Source organism: Artibeus jamaicensis, unplaced genomic scaffold (assembly GCF_021234435.1).
Source record: "Artibeus jamaicensis isolate MK-2021 breed Jamaican fruit bat unplaced genomic scaffold, CSHL_Jam_final scaffold_1964, whole genome shotgun sequence".
Classification (NCBI taxonomy): Eukaryota; Metazoa; Chordata; class Mammalia; order Chiroptera; family Phyllostomidae; genus Artibeus; species Artibeus jamaicensis.
The window spans coordinates 39,458,108-39,481,222 of NW_026522030.1; the positions used below are offsets into that span (position 1 = coordinate 39,458,108).

At 43.1% G+C, this 23,115-nt stretch overlaps 1 protein-coding gene across 4 annotated transcripts in view; it reads left to right on the forward strand.

The window, feature by feature from the left end:
* The window catches only part of KANK1 (KN motif and ankyrin repeat domains 1), a 191,589-nt gene that overhangs the window by 116,886 nt on the left and 51,588 nt on the right, over positions 1 to 23,115 (forward strand). For all 4 annotated transcript variants that reach the window (XM_053656238.1, XM_053656240.1, XM_053656239.1 and 1 more), the window contains one exon: positions 16,078 to 16,197. In XM_053656238.1, the coding sequence (XP_053512213.1) occupies positions 16,161 to 16,197 (37 nt within the window). In that variant the 5' untranslated portion in view covers positions 16,078 to 16,160. The remainder of the gene's footprint in view (positions 1 to 16,077; positions 16,198 to 23,115) is intronic.

A 23,115-nucleotide genomic window follows, 5' to 3' on the forward strand; every position in this document is an offset into this window, starting at 1 on the left:
GGGGAATGTTCGAGATGGTATTAAACAATTTCATTGGCATTTATGCTAAATGGTGATGACATTGGGAATAACACAGACACATTTGACATTGCTCTCAGCCTTTCTTCATACCCACAGTACATTTTTATTAGATCTCATTAATAAGAATGTATTGAGTTTCCTGGCATTGGGTTATCTATCTAAATGCCTGTGTTTACAGTTGGTTTCTAGAGTGTCTTTATAAAGTAGTCTCTCAGTGTTTCTCTTTATTATTAGTCCCTTCCCTCACCCTTTCTTCTGTTCTTTAAAGGCAGGGAGGTTACATATGTCCCAGTTTATCTGAGGCAGTCCTGGTATATGCTTGCCGTCCCGACATCCCATCTGTTTAGCACTTTAACACTCAAAGTGTCCTGGTTTGGGCAATAAGGTATATGGTCACCCTGGCTTTTGGCATAAAATAAAATAAAAGAGGAGCCAGCAAATTAGTGGAATTGGAAAGCTCTGCGGTAACTGACCTCAGCCACTGAACTGACTGGTACAGAGTGTGGACTCGGTCCAACGATGCCCTGGAATGCAGCTCACAGATTTGAGTCCACGGTGCGGATTGTCAGTGCGCATCGCAGCAGGTCTCCTCCTGAGCCGTTGAGACTGCATCATGTGTTTGTTCACTCTGGCTCAGCACAGTAGCGTTGACACTTCAGCAGTTTTCACTCTGGCAGGGCTTGTTGGAGCTTGAAGGCTGACATTCCTTCCCATTTTTTTTTTAATCCCTCACCCGAGGACATGCTTATTGATTTGAGGGAGAGGGGGAGGGAGGGAGAGAAATGTCAGTTGGTTGCTTCTTGTACATGCCCCTACTAGGGACTGAACCCACAACCAAGATATGTGCCCTAACCGGGAATTGAACCCACAACTTCTTGGTTTGTGGAATAATGCCCAACCAACTGAGCCACAATGGCCAGGGCCTGACATTCCTTCTTAAAGGCTCATCAGGGTTTTCATTCAGTGTGAGCATATGCATTAGCATGCTGTCCATCCTTTTTTTCCACCCTCTTTCACTCATGGCAGCCAACCAGTGGGGGATGTAAAACATGTCCATGGCCCCCTCTCCACCTGTGCAGCTCTGGTGGTGAGACTCAAGGGGATGAGCAAGATGCAGCTTAGATGGACCCGCCTACATTGAAGCATCTCTGCCATCGCCTCCTCCGTTTTCAGAATGAGAAGACAGAAGTGGAATGTCCAAAAAGGAGAGAAAAATTCTGCAAGGAGAAAGGTGCTACTTTGTGTGTCGGCCTGCAATCCCCAATAGAACAGAATGAAATGGTTTCTTCCTGCCGGCGTTAATATGAAAACTCTATCAAGATCAAGGGGATATTTGACTGTTTAAGTGTGTGCAATCTTAGTATTTTCATAGCAGGGCAGTTTGAAAAAAGTGTCAGTGCAGCTTCTGCTTGGTTAAGAGCGAATGCGTCCATCGGCCTCTGTCTACAGACAGCTGCATTGGAGTTGGGGCTGGTCTCCGTGCTTATGGGCTCTAAAGAAATGATTTGGGTCTGTAAAGTGAGAGTGGAAGGCGAGAAAAGAAAAATCGGTGGAATGGCTCATTTTACTGCTGTCCCCATTTTACTTTTCCAGAGAGGCAAGCGTGGTATAAAGATCTCTGTTGAAAGAGTGCTTTTCACACTTTAACACGGGGCTCTCGTTGAAACGCAGATGCGGAGATGGTAGGCCTGCGCTGGGGGCCTGAGGCTCCACGTTTCTGAGCAGCTCCTGTGCTGGGAGACCAAGCGCCACCCGGGGAGTGGGGGGTTGTCCGGAGCAGCGTGCGTGTCTGCTGCCTCTGACTCCGGGTGTCACTGTTGCGCCACAGGCAAGTTAGAGGGACACCTCTGAGACTCATCGCGGTCAGGAGCCCTTTTAGTGAGAGGTTAAGGCTGCTTTTCTGTCCATTAAGGGCTCTAAGGGGTGGGGAGATTAAGGGACTAAATAGGAAACTCGAGGAAATTCAGAAAAGGGCATTTTATTCCCTTCTGCTTCCATCATAGGAAAAAAAGCTGCTGTGTACCAGAATTCTGGCTGTTCAGTCCCCGTTTTATCAGAAAATGTCCTCATCTACAAAAGAAGGATTTGAATGTGGATGGTTTTAAGAACCCTTTAGGTTGTTAAAGCATGGCAACTGAGAGTTTCATGGTCATGCAACATTAAATAGGACATATTTATGTCTTTAGTCTAGGAATGTGGTTTTATTTCCGTAAGGCCACCTCCAAGACAAGTGTGTGTTAGTATACAGTGCTCGGCAAAAGCAGGCTGGCGGTTGTTTGTACAGAAAAAGTGTGTTTCGTATACTTACGACTATAAACTTACTTTTGCCCGTCCCAGTATATAAGCTTGGTATTTTCCCCATATTCCTGTTTCTCTTTCTTAAAAAAAAAAAAAAAAAACTTAGAAGGGGAACAAAGTTTTGCCACTCCAAACTATATGCCTTTTGGGATGTTGATTTTTAAGCTGGCTGTTAAACAAGAAGCTGAGAATGAACCTCTGGCTCTCACTCTCTACCTGCCCAGAGGAATCCAAATAGAAGAGCCTGTTTAAAGTGAGGGAGCATCACTTCAGCGCCATATTAGCAACCGAGTGTGGCAGATGGGGACCAGTCTCACAAAGCCTGTTGGTTCTGCTTTTCCCTGTGTCCCATTGTTTCTGGGTGGCCCAGCAAGAATTCACTTACTGCATGTTTGCTTTCTTACCTACCTGTGAATTGCCTGCTTTTGCTTTGAAATTCTAGACCCCTGCTCCCCTTCCCTTTGTCCAAAAACACATATGAACCTCGACTTCCCAGTGCTTCTTGGGTCTCGTATTCCTATGGCACCCTGGCATGAATATCCAAAATGCATTTTGGACATTTTCTTCGGTGAATCTTGGTCATGCTAATTTGATTATTTGCCCAGCTAGAAGAACTTAGAAGGTGTGAGGAACATTATTTTTTTGACCCCCACAGTTTCATAGCTTCAAAGAATTTTTTAAATCTAATCTGTAGTTCACTGTATTAATTTCTGCTGTCATACCACTAATTTAAGGAATCTGCCGAGCAGTGGCAGCAAGAGCTAGGAAAGTTTATTAGCACTTACTCTAAGCTTCTGCTCGTTTTAGGGGGTATTTGTGTGTGATGTCTCTTTTGAGAGGATACTGGAGTGCTTGTTTCAAAAGGTACCTGAGGTCGAACTGTGGGTGCTCCCTAAGGGTGGTCTCCCAACACAGTGACCACTTCGGTCTAGGACGGAGGTCTGGAACTTACTCACACCTCTGTTCTGACCAAGTGGTTACACATCCAGCCCTATATAGTCTAGTGGGTAATGGAGTCATCTAAGTCAGTCAAGAATTCCTCATTCTCAGGCTTCTGGATGAGAAAATGAAAGTTTTTCTATAAATTTACCCCCAGAGAAAATGTTTATATCATAGACAGGAGTTGGGTTTTATAAAATAGAAATTACTCTTAGCCAAGGATGAAGAGTAGACACAGAATCCCATGTTGAATTCAAACTGAATGAAAACGTATTGATTGCATACAGAGAGATTTCCATGCTTTGTCTTGAGGGTGTGTTTGCTGCGCTAGAAGCAGTGAACTTGGGCATGGATTCCAGTTGCACTGGCCTGCCCCAGTGGTTTAGGTGAGTTCCAGTTGGTGCCTTCCTGCAGGGCGACCTGACGGTATCCATCAGACTGTATAGACTCGGCCTCCTTCTCTCACAGATGTGCTTCTTGGAATTGATCCAGAGCAAGTTATTGGACAAGTACAAGAAGCTCTATGTGGGAGTATGTTCTCAAAGTGTTGGTGATGTGAAAAACTTGGAAATAACCTAAATATTCAATAATAAAGGAAGGTCAAATATGGTATAAGTATGAAAGGGGACACTATGCAGGCATTAAAAAGAAAAGATATTTGTATTATCTTAGAAAGGTGGCTCTAATAATGTTAGGAGTTATTAATTAACAGCATTCGAAAAATATGTGTGCTTATGGGTCTATAAAAACAGGGAAGAATTGGAAACTAAATACCAAAATGTTGATAATGGGGGAATTATAGCTGAATGTTCACTTTCTCTCAACACTTTTATCATTGAAAACTTGGTACTGTTACATTGAGGAGGGAGATCTGATCATTTGAATGGGGCCGGGAAAAAGCAGCCGTCCGGTTGAGCTGGGTAAGCAGCCATCCGGTTGAGCTGGGTTGGAGGAGAAACCACAGCCCCTGTTTCAGAGTCTCTTCTGTGCTGACTGGTCATTTCCAGGAGGAGCTTCCAGAGGCAGCGGGGACCTGTGAGGCAAGACCTGTGTCCTGTTGACTCATGACCAGTCTTACTTTCTTTGTCAGTGTGGGCCCTAGGGAGTCTTGGGTTCCCTTTGGGCCCAGGACTTAGGCAAGTGGGATCACGGAACGCCTGCCAATCCTGGAAGTGTCATTAGGGCTGTCCCACTCCAGCTGTGAGGAATTGGAGGCCTGGAGCATTTAAGTAACTTTCCCAGAGAGCTGGAGATAGTTCAAAGCCAAGTTGAAATGAAAACATGGTTCCCAGGTTGCTTTGCTTTACCCAGACCTCTGATGTTGTGGATGAGCCCCTAGTTGTAATAAGCAGCCTGTAATGCCAGAGAAAAACGTTTCTAGGTAGGGGAATTCATTTTCTCTCACATCTTTGAATATTATGTTGTTAGGCCTTTTGACCTGATCTTTTTTTAGTGAAGTATGTGGAAATCCAGAGGCTCTTGGCTTCCCTAGGGTCTTGGCCTCTTTTGAACATCTAGCAAAGGCAGCAGAACTCTCCCTCAAACAGTGTGTTTCCTGAAAACCACAAAACCTTGCATATGATTTTTGCAGGTTTTGAGAACCTTCTGGAATCCGTCCCTAATTTGTAAAGGTTTTTTTGTCTTGCGTTCCTCAAGTGTTCAAGTAGTTCTCTTGCATTTGGAAGAGTGGAACTATGAACTGGTTTTCATGCCTTTGTGGTAAATACGTTCCTTGCCAAAGCAATAGTCTGGAAAGAAAGAAGGGAAAGACGGGCGTGGGAAGGTGCGCACCTCACCATGGTAGTGTGCGCTTCGTTCCTGTTGCTATCAGAGCGTCTTTCCAATTAACGTCCATTTTTAGGATATCTTTACAATGCCCACCATTCTGGCATCTTGGCAGTGTGCTCAACTCTGTTCTAGCTACATGAATGCTTGATGATTATATCCAAAGGCTCCAGCGTTTCCCAAAGACCAGGCCTACCCCTTCCATAAGACAGACACAGGCCAAGGCCCCAGACGAGGATGCCTTTCTTCACGCTTCTCACCAAAAACCAGGTGTTTGAGTAAGAGCAAGTAGTTTCCACTTTAACAGTGGAAAGGGTTTGTAAGGGTTTGGAAAGTGGACTGGTGCCATGCCTTTCACGTCAGCGGGAAGACTTGTGAGCACACACTGACAGCGGCCCACCAGCGGGGCTTCTGATTCAGTGGTCCATGGGGCGGAGTGGGGGCCCAAGAATAGTTTTTCTAACAAGTTCCCAGGTGGCGTGACACTGCTGGTCCAGGGCTGTGCTTGGAGAAAGAGCAACCTGGAGGCAGTGTATTTTCCAGACTTACAGCAGGGGCCCCTTGGGGATGTGTGTTGAAGACACAGGTTTCAGCTCCATGCCAGACTCATCGAATCAGAATCTCTGGGGAAAAAGTCTCGGGATGCTGTGTGACTGGATTTGGGGAAACATTATTGCTGTTGTGTGGACCACCCATGAGACAGTAGAAGTCATTTACTTACTGCTCTAAACCACAGTCTCCTTACCCATTGCATACTTTGACCCTAGGGACCCCTCTGTCCCTGGAAGTATATTTTTTCACTTCACCCTCATTTTATAATGAATTTTAAACCATTGTTCTGAAACATACTTTAAAAAAATTTTCAGGTGCCAAATTATTGTGCAAAAGAGATACCAAGAATGCCTGCCTTCTGAGAACTAGTTTCTGACAAATTATTGCTGAGTGTTTTTTTTATAAGCACAGTCAGTGTGTGCGTGTGTGTGTGTGTGTGTGTATTAGAGAGAGAGTGAAGGAGGGAATGTGAATATGGAAGGGAGGGAGGGAAGAAGGAAATGTGCACTTCTAGCAAGTTCCAGATAAAGGTGATGTGCCAGTTTAGGGACCACATTTGGGAAACTGCTGGAATAGACCAATGACTGTCAAACATAGTGCATTAGAATCTCCTGGGGGGCTTTAAAAATACTTCTGCCCGAGTCCCACCCAACAGAGTGATTTAATTGGTCTGGGATGGGGTTTGGGCATTAACTTCAATGGTCGGCCAAGGTTGTGAACCACTGCTGTGGGTCCGGCAGCGTAGAGGGTACCTGGTTAGGAAGCGTAACGCCTATTGAGGCAAACAGGGCTAAACCAGTACCTCTCAAGCTTCACTGTGTATGATCACTGGGCATCTTGTTAACTTGAAGATTCTGATTCGGTAGGTCTGGGGTGGGACCCAAGATTCTGCCTTTTAAACAAGTCAAGCAGATGCTGCTGCTACGGCCTAGGTACCAGGCTTTGAATAGCAAGGTGTTTGGAAGGTGTTAACAAACACATTTCAGTGCCTGTCAACACAGTTTCTTTATTTATTTTTAAACTGCAGAACAAATAAGAGCAATGTCAATGAGATGTCAACTACATTAAACTGGAAATAATAGCTGTTTTGCCATTCATGAACATTTACCTTCCCTTGATGGCTACAATTTTTTTGTTTTTGCTTCTTCCTACCCACTACCTACAGTTTTAACATGTTTGTGAATTAATTTTATTTTAGCGTGATACACATAGACTACAAGGCCTCTCCCCGCCCCACCTCTCTACCTAGAGCCTAACGTTTACTCAGAGTTGGGATCTTGCCTTCCAGCTTCCTCATGGCCGCAGACTCAGCCCGTTAGATGTTGCCACCCAGGAGGCCAAATGTTGAGCAATACCCCAAGGCCCTCACTTCAGGAGCTGAGGCGCTGGCTCTAGTGCTGTCCGTTTGCACATGCTGGCAGCCAGCCTTCTTGGGACATGACTTCAGCCCATGTTTCTGGCTCGAGCCCAACCTCTCTTCCTGGCGTGGGGGTGAAGCTTTTTCTCTGGCAGGTTCCATCCTCCAGCACTTTCCTGGTGTGGCGGAGTTGAGGCATTATTGTCAGAAGGGGGAATGAAAAGTAAGGCAAGGGAGAGGCAGGACCCCAGGTGAGGAGGAAGAGATCGAAGTTTTAGCTGCTGTGTTAGCTTCCCCACCCCCTACCCCCCACCCCCTGGCCTGTTGCATTTCCCAGCTGAACTAGACAGAAGTATTAGATGACTGACAGCATTTGAACTTGGTGTGAATTACCCCAGGGGTCCTCCATGCCCATGCTGACCAGGGGACAGGGCTCTCCCAACTGGGTGTGGAGACCAAAACATTCCCCCAGTGCAATGGGACACTCATAGGAAACACAGATTTTAGTCATTTCCTCTTTTTAAATGAAATCTTTGTGGCAGATGCCAACGCCCGCACTGGAAGCCCAGGCCCTGAAATTGGCCCGCCGAGCAAGGGTAGCAGATCAGCACAACTTTTGTGGAGTCATGAAAGCAGTGTGCTTGTCCTGGGGTTGGGGGGGGGGGCCTGTGACAGCGAGAAAAGCACAGACTGTTCTGAGTCTCCTGTATTAAAAAGGGAGAAGCTTAAGTGAGATTTATTTTAACTAAAGGAAAGCAACATTCAGGATTTGCTTGAACAGAGCTTGTATGGCATGTGAAGGGCAACTTGAACTTAAGTATGGTTGGGACATAGTAGAAACTAGTTCGGCCTCTTTAAAATCTCTGGATTCAGTTTCTGGTATCAGCTTTTCCTGTAACTTTTTCCAGTTGCAGTCTGTATGCTGTATTGATCGCTCATTTTGACATTTGGGGAACTTTTGCTAGGCAGCAAATTATAAAATAGCTCCTGGGCTGGGTACTTGACCTCTTTTAAGTTTCTCTTAAGTAAGTAGGAACTTGCAGGTTCTGGGGAAGTGGAAGACCATCTGGGAGGTTTCTATTTAGGTGTGACTGGGCCTTTCAGCTGTAAACAGTGGAAGGCAAAAGTTTTTTAAGTCTAAGGGCTGGGGCTGTCTCGCGGGTGAAATCTCTATGTGAAATCTGAATAACCCACTCCTGGAATGTCCAGTGTCCTTTCCCTGTGATTGTGTAAAATAAAGAAGCCCCGGCCCACCTCTCCTTAAAGATGGTAGGAAGCCTAAGCAAAATACTTAGAAATAGGATTATTTATTTTATGTTACCCATTGGCTTTAAAACTCTCAACGACTTGACTTTGCACTTAGAATAAAGCCCATTCTCCCTCCTCTGGCCAGCAGGCCCAGGAACTGTATAAAGTGGCCTCCGCTCCCCTCGCCTCTCAGCCCAGGGCACCCTTTGCATCTCTTAACAAACTCAGCCCTGGATGCAGGGAGCTACGCCCTGCCCCGGAGCCCTCAGACCATCCTTTTATGGGAAAGAAGGGTTTTAATTTTGGTGAAGACCACCTGATCAGTTTTTTACTTTTATTGGTCTTTGTTTTGGTGTTATGTCTAGAACTGGAGAACCAGAATTGGAGAGCTCTGTTTTCTTCTAAAAGTTTTATAGTTTTTTGTTCTACATTCAAGACTATGACTCATTTTGAATTAATTTTTGTATGAGGTGAAAGGTTAAGATCGAGTAGGATTATTTTGCCTATACATGGACAGTTGCTTTTAAAAAAAAGCAATCTTTTAAAAATATATAGCACCATATATTTTTAAGATTTTTACTTATTAGAGAGAGGGGGAGGGAGGGAGAAAGAAACGTAGAGAAACATTGACATGTAAGAGAGAAACATCAATCTGTTGCCTGTTGCGTGCCCCTACAGGGGACCGAACCCACAGCCCAGGCATATGCCCTGATTGGGAGTCAAATCGGCAACCTTTTGCTTTACAGGATGATGCCCAACCAACTGGAGCCACACCAGCCAGGGCTGTAGCATCATTTTTAGGAAAAGACTTTCCTTCGTTTATTGAGCTTTTTTATATGCCATTGTGGAAGATCGAGTGGAAGCCTGGTGAAGGTCTGCTTCTGAGCTCCGTTCTGTTCCCTGGACCGTCCTGACCGCCCGCACTCCCACAGCTCGGACCCAGGTATTTCCCAGGTCTCGCCTTCAGTGCCGTTTCCTAGGGAGGCCTGTGAAGATCACCTGTTCCCATTCGTCTCCGTGTCCTCAGCTTCAGTCCTGAGGAGTTTAGCCTCCATTATCCTCATTCAACACCTGCTTTTTCCCTCTCATGGTATTTAGCATGATTTGCTAAAAGCTTATCGGCCTGTGTGTATGTATGTAATTCCTGCCTGTAAGCTCCAAGAAAGGTGGGCTGAGTCTGTTTTATCACTGCAGTGCCCAGCAGGGTCCCTGTTACATGCTGAGCGCCCAACCAGTATCTTTTGAATAAATTAATTGGAAAAAAGCTAAGTCTTCTTGGGTGACATTATCTGAATCACTGGGTATCATTTTCATAAAATCAGAGGGCATTCCTGGTTCTTGGCACTGTATGACTTACTTTTTTCCAATTAACCCATTAATATTTAAAGGCAGTGGTTTTGAGAACCTGTGGCCCTTGTCGAAGTTGCCTGGTGGGCCTTTTAAATGGCACAGTGCTGGGCCCCGTCCCCAGAGCTCAGAATTTGCATTTCTAACATGTTCCCAAAAGATCTTCCTGACGTTGCTGGTCAGGTCACCACACTGTGAGAGCTACCCTTTGAAGATTATGATGATTATGTGAGAGCTACTCTTTTACTTAGTGATAGTTCCAGGTGCACTTGAACTTGTTAACAGTATTAATCAGTTTAAGAGTAATCACTGAAAAGAAAGAAAAGAGTAATCTCAAAGAATGTAATGAATCCAGTCCCAGAGGAGTTAAAGAGAAAATGTTTGCTCTAGTAGTAAATAATAAGAACTGCACATTTTAAATAATAAATAGGAAATGAACAATAGCCATTTAAACTACACTGAATTAATTCTCTTACATTTTAGTTCTTTAATATTTGAACAGGCAAAAGCACTGATATTTTAACTCATAAACTACTACTACAAGGAAGGCTTGCTAAGTAAGATTAAGACTTCACTAGTGTGGACAAATTTATAAAATCAAAGATTAGCTTCTGATGTGATATGTTTTCCCTGAGCCCTTTAGAGATGAACCAAAGCAAGTCAATAAAGACTATTTCATGTGCTTATACTGAGTCATAAAAATTACTTTCCAGTGAAGGAACAAAAAAATGTAAAGGTGGCAAAGTTTTGTAAAAGCTTCAATAATTCTACTTTCATCTGTCTTTCCTCCAGTATGTTCCCCCTTTTCTTTTGCAGAAGAGCAGCTAGTTTTCAGTCTAGGTTGTTATGATCTGATAAACTTTCATCACACAGAATTCCCTGGAAAGCAAATCTGCCAGCATCAATGCTTTTTAAGTGTTTGGGAGGGTGGGTGGGGCCAGCAGCCCCCCAGAGCAGAGCCGGTGCAGGGCTCCGAAGCACTGCAGGCTGTGAGATGGTTTTAGCCCCTGCGTTGGCAGCGTTGCCCTTATGCACACTCTTGGAGAGATCCGATGCACTTCCACGGCATGGAGTGCATGTGGGTGGGCAGGCAGAACCTGTGGGAGGGCTGGACACGCCCTGCCCACTTTTGTGCTCTCGGAGGCAGATCTTCACCTGGGAAGTCTTTTCTAATAAGGCAGAAAAGATAAGCAAGGAACTGACTTCTAGTACCGCTAATCTGAGAGGCACACTGTGACCTAAATTATCATAGGACACAAAGCACAGATCTCCTGGGGTTCTTTTGGGAAAGGAATGAGGTGGGTGTCTGCTTTGTTCATTGTTGTGACCTCAGTGCCAAAAACGGTACCTGGCATATCATGGGCTCTCTCACTCGTTAATTGAATGAACGAATTTATTTACTGTTGTTTCTTCCATATTTTCTCTTTATTGTCTGCATTTTAACTTGTTCCAGTGGTATAAGTACTTCCTCCAGCCTCTTAAATATGTTACTCCAGGGAATAAGCTTGAAAATACAACAACAGACGCAGCATAAAACTTCTCTAATGGGCAAAACCCAACCGTTTTCATACAATATAAATGAAAGCAGGTGTTCAGGTAAACTTGTAATTCAGATCTTGACTGATCGTTGAAATTTCTCTTGAGCTATATATATCCCACCCATACCAAAAAATCAAAGATTAGGAAAAGTACCTACTATATTTGAGGAGGCCAAGCGGAGTTGGGTCATAATTAGGTAATCTAGTTACAAAATAACCAAGAGCTGGTTAATATTACCCCATAATTCTTGTAGTGGAAGCCAATATTCAAAATCACCAGAAGATAATCTGATGATGAACTGTGACCAGCATTTGCACTCAAAACATGCTTTTAATTAAATTCTTGACAGAAATATGTAGACAATCACAGATGGTATATAATAAATTAGAGAGGCTTTTGAATGCCCCTTTGAAAGACTGACTTAATTTAAAGAAATAAATGAACTCTGTTTTTCTCTATTAGGGTAAAACTGTGTGTGTGGGTGGGTGGATTTCAGTGTGGTTTTCTGTAGAACCTGCTCCCTTCAGATTTCTCTTGAGCACCAGGTCTCCTGCTGCCATCTTTCTCTCAGGCAATCCATTCCTCACGACCCATCCCTCGGGGAGCAGGCCGTGCTCCAGCCACAGCACTGCGCGGATGTGCGTGCACTTTCGCTTCTGCCTTTGCACGTGCTGGTCCTTCGGCCTACAAGGATCTTCATCTTTCTCACCCTGCAAAAGACTCATTTACCTTTTACCGCTTAGACCTAGTGGTCTCCTGTGCATACATTTTTTGGCCACCCCCGTTCTTTTTGTCAGAGTTCAGACCACCTTACTGTGGATTGGAATTGAGCTGTGTGTACTGTACATGGCTGTCCTAGGCTTTCTCCTTTTATTGTGTCTCCATCCACTCCCAGCGCTAGTGTGTGGACTTGTGGGAATGGTTCAATGCTTCAGTTTATTTTATATCTCAAAAAAAGATGGCCGGCACACATTCTGGAATGGTACAGATCTTTAACACATGTTAAGGTAATCGAAATATACATAGTCAAGTAATCAACTGACAGAAGTGGGCTCAGGTGGTAACATTAGGACTGTGAATTAATAAATTATTTTTGTGTGTTCTTTTCCAGATTTTAGGTAAAACTATTTGTATTGCTTCCTTAATTTTATTGAGTGAAGAAATAAAATGGTATGGTATAAAAGAGATTCTAGAACTTTCACATCAAGACTGCTGTTTCCCCTGTCATAACTGTATTGCCTTCATTCTCTCCATTTGTGAAACTCCTATAATTCTGCTGAGAGCCTCCCACCTCTCCTCAGTGGTGGAACACTTTTTCAATTGAAAAAGTCCAATACTTAATTTTTTGAAACAGTCAAATAACGTTCTTAGCAGAGTGTAAGGAACAAAGCTTAGAAGAGAGTGTGCTGGTTAAATACTGAGACATTTCCTGTGTGTCTGTCATATTAGTGCCTCTTCAGGCTCTTAAACATGTAACCTCAAGGGATGAAGTTGGAAATACAATTGCTTTAAGAACAATATTACATAAAATGTTGAAACTTTCTGAAAGAGATTTGGGCAGTCAGCCTATGCATCCCTGGGGTGACCACCTTGAAACGGACCGCACTCACTGGTGCTTCTCACTTAGAGCAGTGGTGCCACGGCTTTCACCGCCCCCGCCCCCCCCAACTCCCGGGGCTGCAGCCTGAGCTGGGGGGCTGCCTCAGCTCTGAATGCAGCTGTCACTCACTGGCTGTGTGACCTCAGCAAGTTCTAAACCTCCCCACGCCTCAGTCTCCTGCCTATAAAATGGGGAAAGGGGATTTTAATACTTAATAGGGTTGTCCTGAGTTTTCAATAAGGTAATACCTAAGGGCCTTAAAAAGTAAGTGCCTTGCACGTAACGTAATTTCGCCAATTCTAAGATACACGTATTTCACATTTTAACATTTCTGAAATGAAGATGCATCTTATAATTCATGTAATTTTTTTAAAAGCATCTTACCACCATTTAGTTAACAATACTTTTCTTTTTTACTTAAATAATCATGCACGTGAAAGCAGGTTGTTTGAGGTTTTAATAACTGATAGTAGCCAGGGCTCCATCAGAGGTCACTGCCATCAGCCTTGTCATCAGCATCATTGTCTCGTTCTAACCAAGACAGCGGCATTTGGTTGGCTGCCGGTACCAGCCAGTTCAGCTTTATGTGTTTGCTTTTATTGATGTGTTTTTTGACAAGATCTACTGAGCTGTTTTTTATATTTGTATTAAACTAATGGAAAGTATTTAGGGTTAATTCATATAATGTCTGCACTATTCTCTGCACTACACTTGGGAAGCTAGCATGTTTTTCAATGCAGATCAGTCTCTTGAAATAAATAGAGAAGACAAATTCTTTCTTTTCTCTATTGATGTGTTTCCCTAAATCCTTTGGAAGAATTGCTCTTTCTTAGTAAGCAGAACTAAGCCGCCATTGTACCACTTAAGATTTACTGGTTTGCAGGTCTTCTCTGAGGGAGCAAAGAAGCAGTTTATTGATCAGTAACAGAGAATGGATCGTGGCCAAACCTCTTCTGGTTTATACAATACACTGGCATAAGAATCTCCACGTCATTAAGAAGACTGAGTCCTTCCAATTTGAGGACACCTGTCAGGCATGAACAATAACTGGGAAAAATCGATACACAATATAAGACTTGTTTTGCACGAACACTGCCAGGATCCATGCCCAGTGATAGGGGTGTCTTGTTATTTTACCACCGATTCTCTTCCTAGTTTTAGGCTCCCCCTCATTTTGATTTTTATTGTTCAGTTTGCAGGAGGGTGGGAGAGACAAAACTGAGTCTGAAGTAAAGATCTTCTGCTGGGTGGGAGGGATTCAATAACGAGAAAGAACCTTGGATCAAAGTCTGTTAAGCTTGACTAGGAAGATTCTGGGCACACCTCCACGCAGATACCTTGACAGATACTTCATGCGCCCATAGCACATGTAGCTTGTTTCTTCTTGCCTTCGGCTTGCCCTCCAGAGGTTAAACCGTGGTATTTACGCACCATTATGAAGCAAGAGCACAAACACACCAGGCTAGAAAGGGGCTAGTAAACGGGGATTTTTGCCTAGGTTTTTGATGCTGTTGGCTTTTAAAAGTATTACTCGTTGAGTGATTCCAGAAGCTGGGCTTCTCTCCTTTGCCCTCTCATCTCCCCATTCCCCCTCCCTCAGTCCTCCCAGTGCCCATTTGTTTCTTTTCTTTTTTACATGTATAGTCATTCCTGTTCTTGGAGACAATGCTCACTCTTTCCCTGAAGCCTACTTTTGATTCAGCTAGCTCTGCCTTGTGCACAGAGGTTATTGCCTTCCAAGTTCAATGCCCTGGACCTGAACCAGCACCCCTTTCCAACAGAAGCTCAGGGATTGCCACACAGTCGGAGAGATTAGAGCTATCCTGCCCTCCTGTGTGCTGCCGGACAAACTGGGAACCAGCGAGGATCGGGGAGGCCTTCCGTGGAAGGTGAAGCATTGGGTCTCTGCCTGTGAGCTGAGCAGTAGGCACAGCAGCTGGAAGAGCCCTGCAGGGAAGCACGCCTGTCAGAAGCAGGCAGCGGAAGAACCGACCCTTACGGTCTGCACTGAGTTGCTTTCGCAGTAGCTAGCTCTGAACCATGGTACGGACCCATTCAAACAGTGAGGAAAACGTCACAAGCTAAGCAGCAAGAAATTTTCACCCTATGTGATCAAAGTGATCAGCCATTTCCTCTTCTTCCTTTTTATTTACTTATATTTCTGACCTCTTAGCATCTCCATGAGTGGGATCTGATAGTTTCCTTTTGCATAGCATTTTAAAAATACTTTTCTTTAATGGCTGCTAAAGCAAATAAGACCAAAAACAGGAAGTATCTAATTTTTTACATAATTATTATTATTAAAGTAGCAAAGGAGCTAAAATCATAATTGCACATCCCTCGGGCAACCACAATGTACATTTTGGTGTATTTACTTCTAGTTGTTTTAAATGTCTAAATAGGTCATTACATATTTTTAACAAAATTAGGTTTACGATAGAATAGTTTTTTTAATCAGTGTACTTGGAGTAGTTTTCTGTATTATTAAAAACTTGGGAATGATTCTGGTGGCTGCACTGGATACCGGCGTGTAGGATACATTGACATTTTAGCATTCTGCTGCTGTCAGGAAGCCGCGGAGAGTTTTGAATGGACACTTCCTTGGGATTTGCCAGGTTCAGCTTCTTCTGAGTTTGTGGGTCTGAAGTTAGAATTTGGACACCGGGGAAATGGAATTTCTCTCTCTCTGTCATGGCTTGCTTTTGCAAAGGTTGGAGCAATGTTTGTTTCCTATTCTTGTTTTTTTTAATTTGTTTTCAATTTTGTGATTGTGACATAAGTCATGTTATAGTAACCTCAGTTAACTTTTCAACAGAGAATCAGTATAAAATAAGGAGTATGTTGCCCAGCACACACCCTAACATTTCACAACCGTGCCGTTTGACATTTATCCAACAGGACAGTTGTTGGGGAATGGTAAAGACTTTTTCGTTTCTAAGAGGGAGACTAACTCGATTAGATTTGTGTTTTACATGAAAGACTTGAGATATCTCAAAAGAATTCCACAAAGTTAATCTTTTTTAAAAATGTGAACATTTGGTGTAACAACTGTTTTCAGATTGAAATCACATGCACGAAATTACTGAACCAATATTTGGAAGGGAGGGTAAGCTTAAAAACCAAGTTCATGCAGTGCTACAGAATGATACTCATTAGGTGGTCATTTGTGTTTGAAGACCACCTTCCTAAAAAGTCCCGTTTCTGGATAACCGATTTTGTTTTCCGTAGAGTATCACATCCAGAGACCTGCTCTAGGCACTTGTCTGCTGGTGCGCCAGCGTTTGGATTTGCTTCTCTCCGTTAGCAGTCACCTTTGTAAACAGAAGTCTAAGATTTAGCGGTGTACGTGTTTTTAAATGATCCATTTTGATGGGGCTCTCTATTGTTTCAGGTTGAATGCGCTTGGGAAGTTGATGCATAAACTTTGCATGACTCCTCGCTGCCTTCTGGATCTGCTGTCGGGTTCAAGCCAGCATGGCTCACACCACAGCGGTTATCGGCTGTGCGTCAGGTAACTGCGTTCTGGAGTGTGTGTGTCAGTGTGTGTCTCTGCATAAACTAATCTCATTCCTCTTTCAGTACATGGATGGATAATGCCAAGTCGCCTAGATAACTAGCATTTCAAAGCCATTTTCTGTTCATTAAAGTGGGGGGTTTGTGTTGTTTTGTTTTTTAATCTCTTAGAGAATTTCCTTTTATCTTTTGAGTCTTCATGTACAGAAATCAGTTAGGTAAATTATTACCTGAGTCAATTCTATTGAAGTGTTGAAAGATAAATGTAAAGTCCTGAGTGCTGATGCAAGTATAATGCATACTCCCCTGGCACTTCTGTATGAGGGATTGAGGAATGAGAGAGGAAATGAGTTTGGCCACCTAAAACCAATTCCTAGTATCTGCTCCCAGGCAGTTTTGTTCGATGTTGCTACACAAAGGGAAAGGCAGTCAGGGAGAGAGGGTGTATTCTGTGAAGTGACTTTCTGAGGCTGGAATACGCGACAAACCATATTATGAGTCATGACGGCTTGCACTGCATTTCTTATTTCGGTTGTGTTAGAGACCTATGTAGTTTTCATATCTGTTCCAATATTACGTGCGTGAAATTTGGGGGAAATTGATAGAATTGATGAATGCAGTATGTAAACCGTGGGAAAGGGGGGGGAGCACTTCCGAAGCTAAGAGCATTGGGAGAGACCTGTGAAGTGGGCACACCCAGCCGCGTGTGGGACTTTTCTTTTAAAAAGCAGGCTTTGTTTTTATAGTTGGCACATAAGATTATATTAGTCTCAGGTGGACAACACAGTGATTCGACATTTACATATCTTAAGATGTGCTCACCACACTCTCCAGTAACCATCTGTCACTCAGCAAATTTATCACACTGTTATCAACTGCATCCCCCTTCACCTTTTTCCCTCACATCCCCACTCCCCTCCTCGCTGGCAACCGTCAGTTTGTTCTTTGTTTCTATGAGTCTGTTTTTGTTTTTGTTTTTAAAAAATTCCACACGTGAGTGAAATCATGTGATACTTGTCTTCCTTGGTCTGACTTCACTTAGTATGATAATACCCTCTGGGTCCACCCATGTTGTTGCAAGTAGCCACAACAAACAAAAGAGGATTTCATTCTCTTTTATTGATGGATAATATTCCACTGTATGTATGTGGGTGTATATGTATGTTGTATCTTCATTATCCATTCATCTATTGACGGATACCTCAGTTGCTTCCACACCTTGGCTATTGTAAATGTAATGAACGTAGGGGAACATAGACCTGTTTGAATTAGTGTTTTCCTTTTTTTGAGGATGAATACCCAGAAGTGGAATTGCTAGGTTATATGGTACTTCTATTGCAGTTTTTTGAGGAATCCCCATACTGTTATCTATGGTAGCTGCTTCAGTTTCTGGTTCCATCAACACTGCACACCCTCACCAACACTTGTTCTTTGTTGGCTTTTTAGTAATACCTGTTCTGACTGGTATAAGGTATCTTGTGATTTTTATTTGTATTTTCCTGATGATTAGTGATATTGATCATCTTTCATTTGTCTGTTGGCCATCTCTGTGCCTTTGGAGAAATGTCTCTTCAGGTTTTCTGCCCATTTTTTGATCCCATTGTTCATTTTTTTTGTTATTTAGTTCTGTGAGTTCCTTGTATACTTTGGATACCAACCTCTGATCAGATACATCATTTGTGAGTATCTCCTCACATCCATCAGGGTTTGGTTGGTTTTGTTGGTTTCCTTTGCTTTGCAGAAGCTGTCTGTTTTCTTCTGGGAGTTTTATGGTTTTAGGTCTTGCATTTCAGTCCTTGGTTTGTTTTGAGTTTCAGTTTTGATATGGGGTACATGTAATGAGGGGGGACCCAAAAAATGGAATTTACTTATAAAATTGTGTGTTTATTTTTACCTGTTTAAACTTCAGTCACCTTCACAGCACTCTCTATTTGATGCAGTACACCTATCGAGACTTTTTTCCACTGCTCAAAACAGGTTTTGAACTAATCAATTTTGATGCCTTTTAGTGCTTTTGCTGTTTTTGTTTCACCTCTTCTACATTGGCAAAATGTTTCCCTTTGAGAACTTTTATCATCTGGGGAAACAAAAAACAATCACTGGGGTAAATAGGGAGGATCACGGGTGTCAGGCTGGTTTTGGTCAAAAAACACCAAATACCCAGTGCATTTTGGGCAGGTGCGCTCATAAGTCACTCATCATGAAACGGGCAGATGCACTGAAAGAATCTTCCAGAAAAATTTCACTGAAGCCAAACAGCCTCTCACAACAACATCAGCTCGTACGCTGATGCAGACGGGTTCCTAGAACACTCACCTAGTGGGGGAAGCCTGTACTACAAGGGGCTCACCCTCCAGAAGATAATTTGGGGGGTTTTGGGAGTCTCACTTCGTATGTGACTTTTTATCCCAGCAATCCCAGCTGCAAGGTTCTGCTCTGGCAAGAATACGATAGTTTGCCAAAGACCAAACCCAAATAAACTCAGTTTTTTATTTCTTCCATTCTTTTGCTTGTCCTTTTTACTGCCCAACTTATTAGGACTTTTCTAAATTCTGCTCAGGACAATACCTAACATCTGATGGACATTTACTGTGTACTGTGGTGCCCAATGTGCTTTACCTGCATTATCATAATCATAATCTTCACAGTGATTTTGAGATTACACTGTTATCGTCACCACCAGCACGACCGTCCCCGTGTGGCAGCGCAGAGTACGTGTTTCTCTAGGGAAATACTTGATAAGGAAGGAGACTGAAAGAAACATTGTGAAATTTCTTGAGAGTTGTGGGCGAGTTTCACTCAATCCTGTGATGCTGTGACCTCCCTGCCTTTCCTGCCCTCTCTTCCATTCACACACACGGAGGAAGCCGGGCTGGGAGCTGCTGGGGCCTCAGACCTCGACCCTCTGGGGTCTCGGCCAAGATCTGTCTTCAAGGGTTTGTATATCTACCCTGTTCGTCCCCAATTCCTTTTATAACTTGACTGTTCCGGAGTGTGTCTTTTCTCTTTGCCCCTGAAGTCTGATAATCTGGCTCTAACCTCTCTTCCTCACCTGTATCCTACCTGTCGGGTCTGGGTGCTGAGTTTGAATGCAAAGGAAAGCTCTCTAATTTGTCACTTCTGGGTTTCAGGGTATGGATTATTAATGTATGCAGGTATCTGGACCAAATGAGGGAAGGCTTTCTGTTTATTTTAGCCACCATGACCTCTCTGAGCCTGTAAGCAAATCTGATTAGAGGCTCAGTCATACACAATTAATGGCACACGTGTATAGATACCTAAACATAAATGCATTATGTCTACATATACATGCAAGTATATGTACATATATATGATAGTATAGAACATAAAGTGTGGACATGTAGTATTGTCTAAAAAAATAAAAGCAAGAATAACTGATAATACTGTCACCGAGAAATAAATGTTTTGCTTATTTTGCAATAGTATTTAAATTGTATATATTTCACATAGCTGAGATTGTGCTCATAAAAATAATTTTAACTTTTTTTTAAAAGTCAAGTTCAGACAATGTACAGGTATATGCTGGTTACAAATATACTATTTCAAAATGTAATTAGCACAGCCTTTACAGGTCCCAGATAAGAAGGGATAAGGGAGGGCTTTGGGGCAGCTAATGAATGCTGGATATTAGTCTTTCCAGCATGGGGAAAAGATAAATTATTTGGGTAGTTTAGGAATTTTAAATGTGGAGTAAATGATGTTTTTTCTAATTTTCCAAAGATAAAGTACACTGTTAAATACACTGTTTAAAACTGTACTTCCCTAGATGCGTTATGCCCAAAGGGGGCCTCTCCCCCCTCCCCTGAATCATCGCTGCCGTGGGCTCCGCAGATGGTCAGGAGAAGTCTCTGGTGAAGCTGGGGTCAGAGCATTGGCAAGAGAAGCGCAAGAGGCAGTAATCGTGGTTTCAGGAATAAAATAAAAGCAAAAGTAGAGCAGCCAAAAACAACAGCACCTGGCCACACCGTGCCCTTGGCCGCAGACACCGTCTGAGGACGATCACCCCACGTTCACGGCCCAGGTTAGAGTTTAAATCGGGAAAGGGGCAAGTCACAAGCCTTGTATACTCTGGTTCCCCAGTGAGTCCTTCAGTTAGATCGGATGAAAGGTGCTGATTTGCAAATAAGAGCAGCTAGTTAATCCTGTGCTTTGTAAAGTTTATTACGATGGATTTCAGACATAGAGAATGCGTGAAGGTTATGTATATAAGCACCGCATACCTACTACCTAGCCCAAGAAATAAACCATACATGGAAAATGTCACTGAGACCTGAGCGAGCCAGGCAGTGTTCCAGGCACAGGGACAGGGCAGTGAAGCAGGTGGGCAGAAGTCCCCGCCCCCCGGAGTCCTGCCTTCCAGTGGAAGCGAAGGTCTCCCGTGGACGGAGTCTCCAGATCGAATGGAGGGCATGTTTGTACTTTAAAAGTATTTTTGCTTACCCGAAATTCAAATTTAACTGTGTGTCCTCTTTTTATTTGCTAACCCTGGCAACCTGCCGCCTCCTGCTTCTCTCTGTGCACCCTGTCAGTACGGGACACTTGTCAGTGTCACCTCTTTTCACCCGCTCCTTCATCTGACTTCTGAAGACTGGCACAGTTTCTTAGTGATTTAAACAAGTTTACCATGGTGTTTCTAAGAGTATCCTGATATTACTTGTTAATGTCATGAATATGAGTGTCATAAATTGATCATGTCTGTTTTCTTTTCTTGTAGCTCATTGCCAGTAAATGGGGGTCAGTGGTTAGGTAAACGACCACATTTCTGTGGAGTTTAGGGATGTGGACACAACTCTTTCCAAGTTTCTGAATCATGTTGTAAACTAGGTGCACTGATTGATACCTCTCTAAACACTAATTAATGTTGTGAAACTTTAATTACAGCTTAGAATCTCTTGAGAAGCCAAATAATAAGTAGCTTATTTGTCAGATGAAGATAATAATATCTGTCCTATCTTCTTCACAGGACTGTTGTGAGAAAAAAATAAAACAAGTGTCATAAAGAAAACACGTGTTAAGATGTGAGGCGTTGGTCTGAGGTCAGCGCACATCATTGTCCTTTTCCTGCTCTCTCTGCTGTGCACTCCTGACCTGATGAACACCACACAGGTGCCATCGTGCCAGGCCCTGGGAGATACGGCAGTGCTGGGGCAAGTGCTGTCCTGAGTGTCACAGTTAAATGAAATAGATAGATGAGCATTATGGAGCAACTTCAGTGCCCGCCAACACCTTCTTTATGTTTGCTAATACTTGCCTTTGCTATTTTATTTCAGTTTTTTCTTGTTATTTCTCTTTCACAGCCTGAATATATATATATATGTATGTACCTATACATATACATGTGTGTATATACACATATATAGTTATATCTTCCAGACAGATACATAATTTACTTATTAAAGTCCTTATTGAACTGCATTAAAATGTGGCCATCATTTTAAATTAATGAAATACACTTCATAAAACCCTTGTGACCCTAGTCCGTTGTTGGCTCCAGGTTTTGTCGCCAGGCTGATGTTAAATAAAGGTACAAAGGCCACTGATGCCCCTGGTCGGTCAGACAGAGCCAGAGACTCCTGGCAGAGCAGGTGGAGCGCTGCAGCGCGGTGCGGCCCACTCTCGGTTGTGTAAATATTTTTTCTGGGCAAGAGCATTTCTCAAACAGAGCTCTGAGCCCACTGCGGTGACCCTGACAGCAGGAATTGCGTGCTGTTTGTCAAGTACAAGACCAGTTTGCACTGACTGGTCTGGCTGGAGCCAACCTGCTGTTTTCTGAGACCATCTGTAAAGAAAGTCCCGGAGCACAGCAGAGGTGATGTGTTCTCAGTGGTGAGTCTCAGACTTGTCGTCTGCATCAGCATTAGTTCAAGGGCACAGGGTGAGCTGATTAGAAACCAGGGCTGCTTTTCTTTGTGGGTGCCCGTCATGGCCCTCCAGGGTCTCCTGATTCCGTTTGCAAAGGGAGTAAGTGTGTGCTCATACTTGTGCTTTGCGTTCTCCCGTACATGGTGTGTTCAGTGATGTATCAGGAGGGCTGGCAGGGTAGAACACAAGCTGGAAGGGCTAGAGGAGGGGTCTTTTTGATTTTCCCTGTGCCCTACTTTCAGATGACAAAAACTGTTTGTCCAGCTCACACAGTTAATGGCTAAGCCAGACGTTCAACATGGAGAGCCTTTTTTTCTTTGTTTAAGGCACCCTGTTGATATTAAAAATCAGAAGTGTGATATCTGTGAAGTTATGATTAAACAAATCAAGGGAAAGTATGTAGTTTCAGAAAATTTATAAAATCCAAAGTTAGAGTGGTTAATAAAATGTCCGTCATGATAGGTGTTACATTGGCAGCTATTTTTTCTTTGTGTGCATTATTTTGTAGAGACAAATTAATAAACATGGCTAATACTTTTAATGCATTTAGAGTACCATGCAGTTTTATCCTATTATTTGATGTTTTTAAAAATTGAATTTGATTGGATTATACATTTCAACATTAAAAGAAATTGTTAGTTTATTGAAGGCTAATTTTACAATGAAGTTTATACATGAAATAATTTATTTTCTTATGGTGATGGTATATGAGAAGATACCTGTATTTTTTTAAGAAGTAGCTAAGTTATATTGGAATTTCACAGCTGTTGAAATGCCCACAAGTACTAGACCGTGGGCTTCCGAGTCCTGTCTGTCTGGTTGAACAAATCCCCAGTCCCCTCAGAGGTACTGAAGGGTCCCTGCCTGGCTGGGGCCTGGCTGTTTACAAGGCTCAGGTCTTAACCCAAGCTGTAGCCAGCTTTGCCTTGTAAGGTTTCTTGCTCCAGACCTTGAGTGAGTTGTAATGGGTTAAGCATTGGATTTCAGACAGGCGATTAGCTATCCCGCTAAGGGAAGGAAGGATGACTTATCT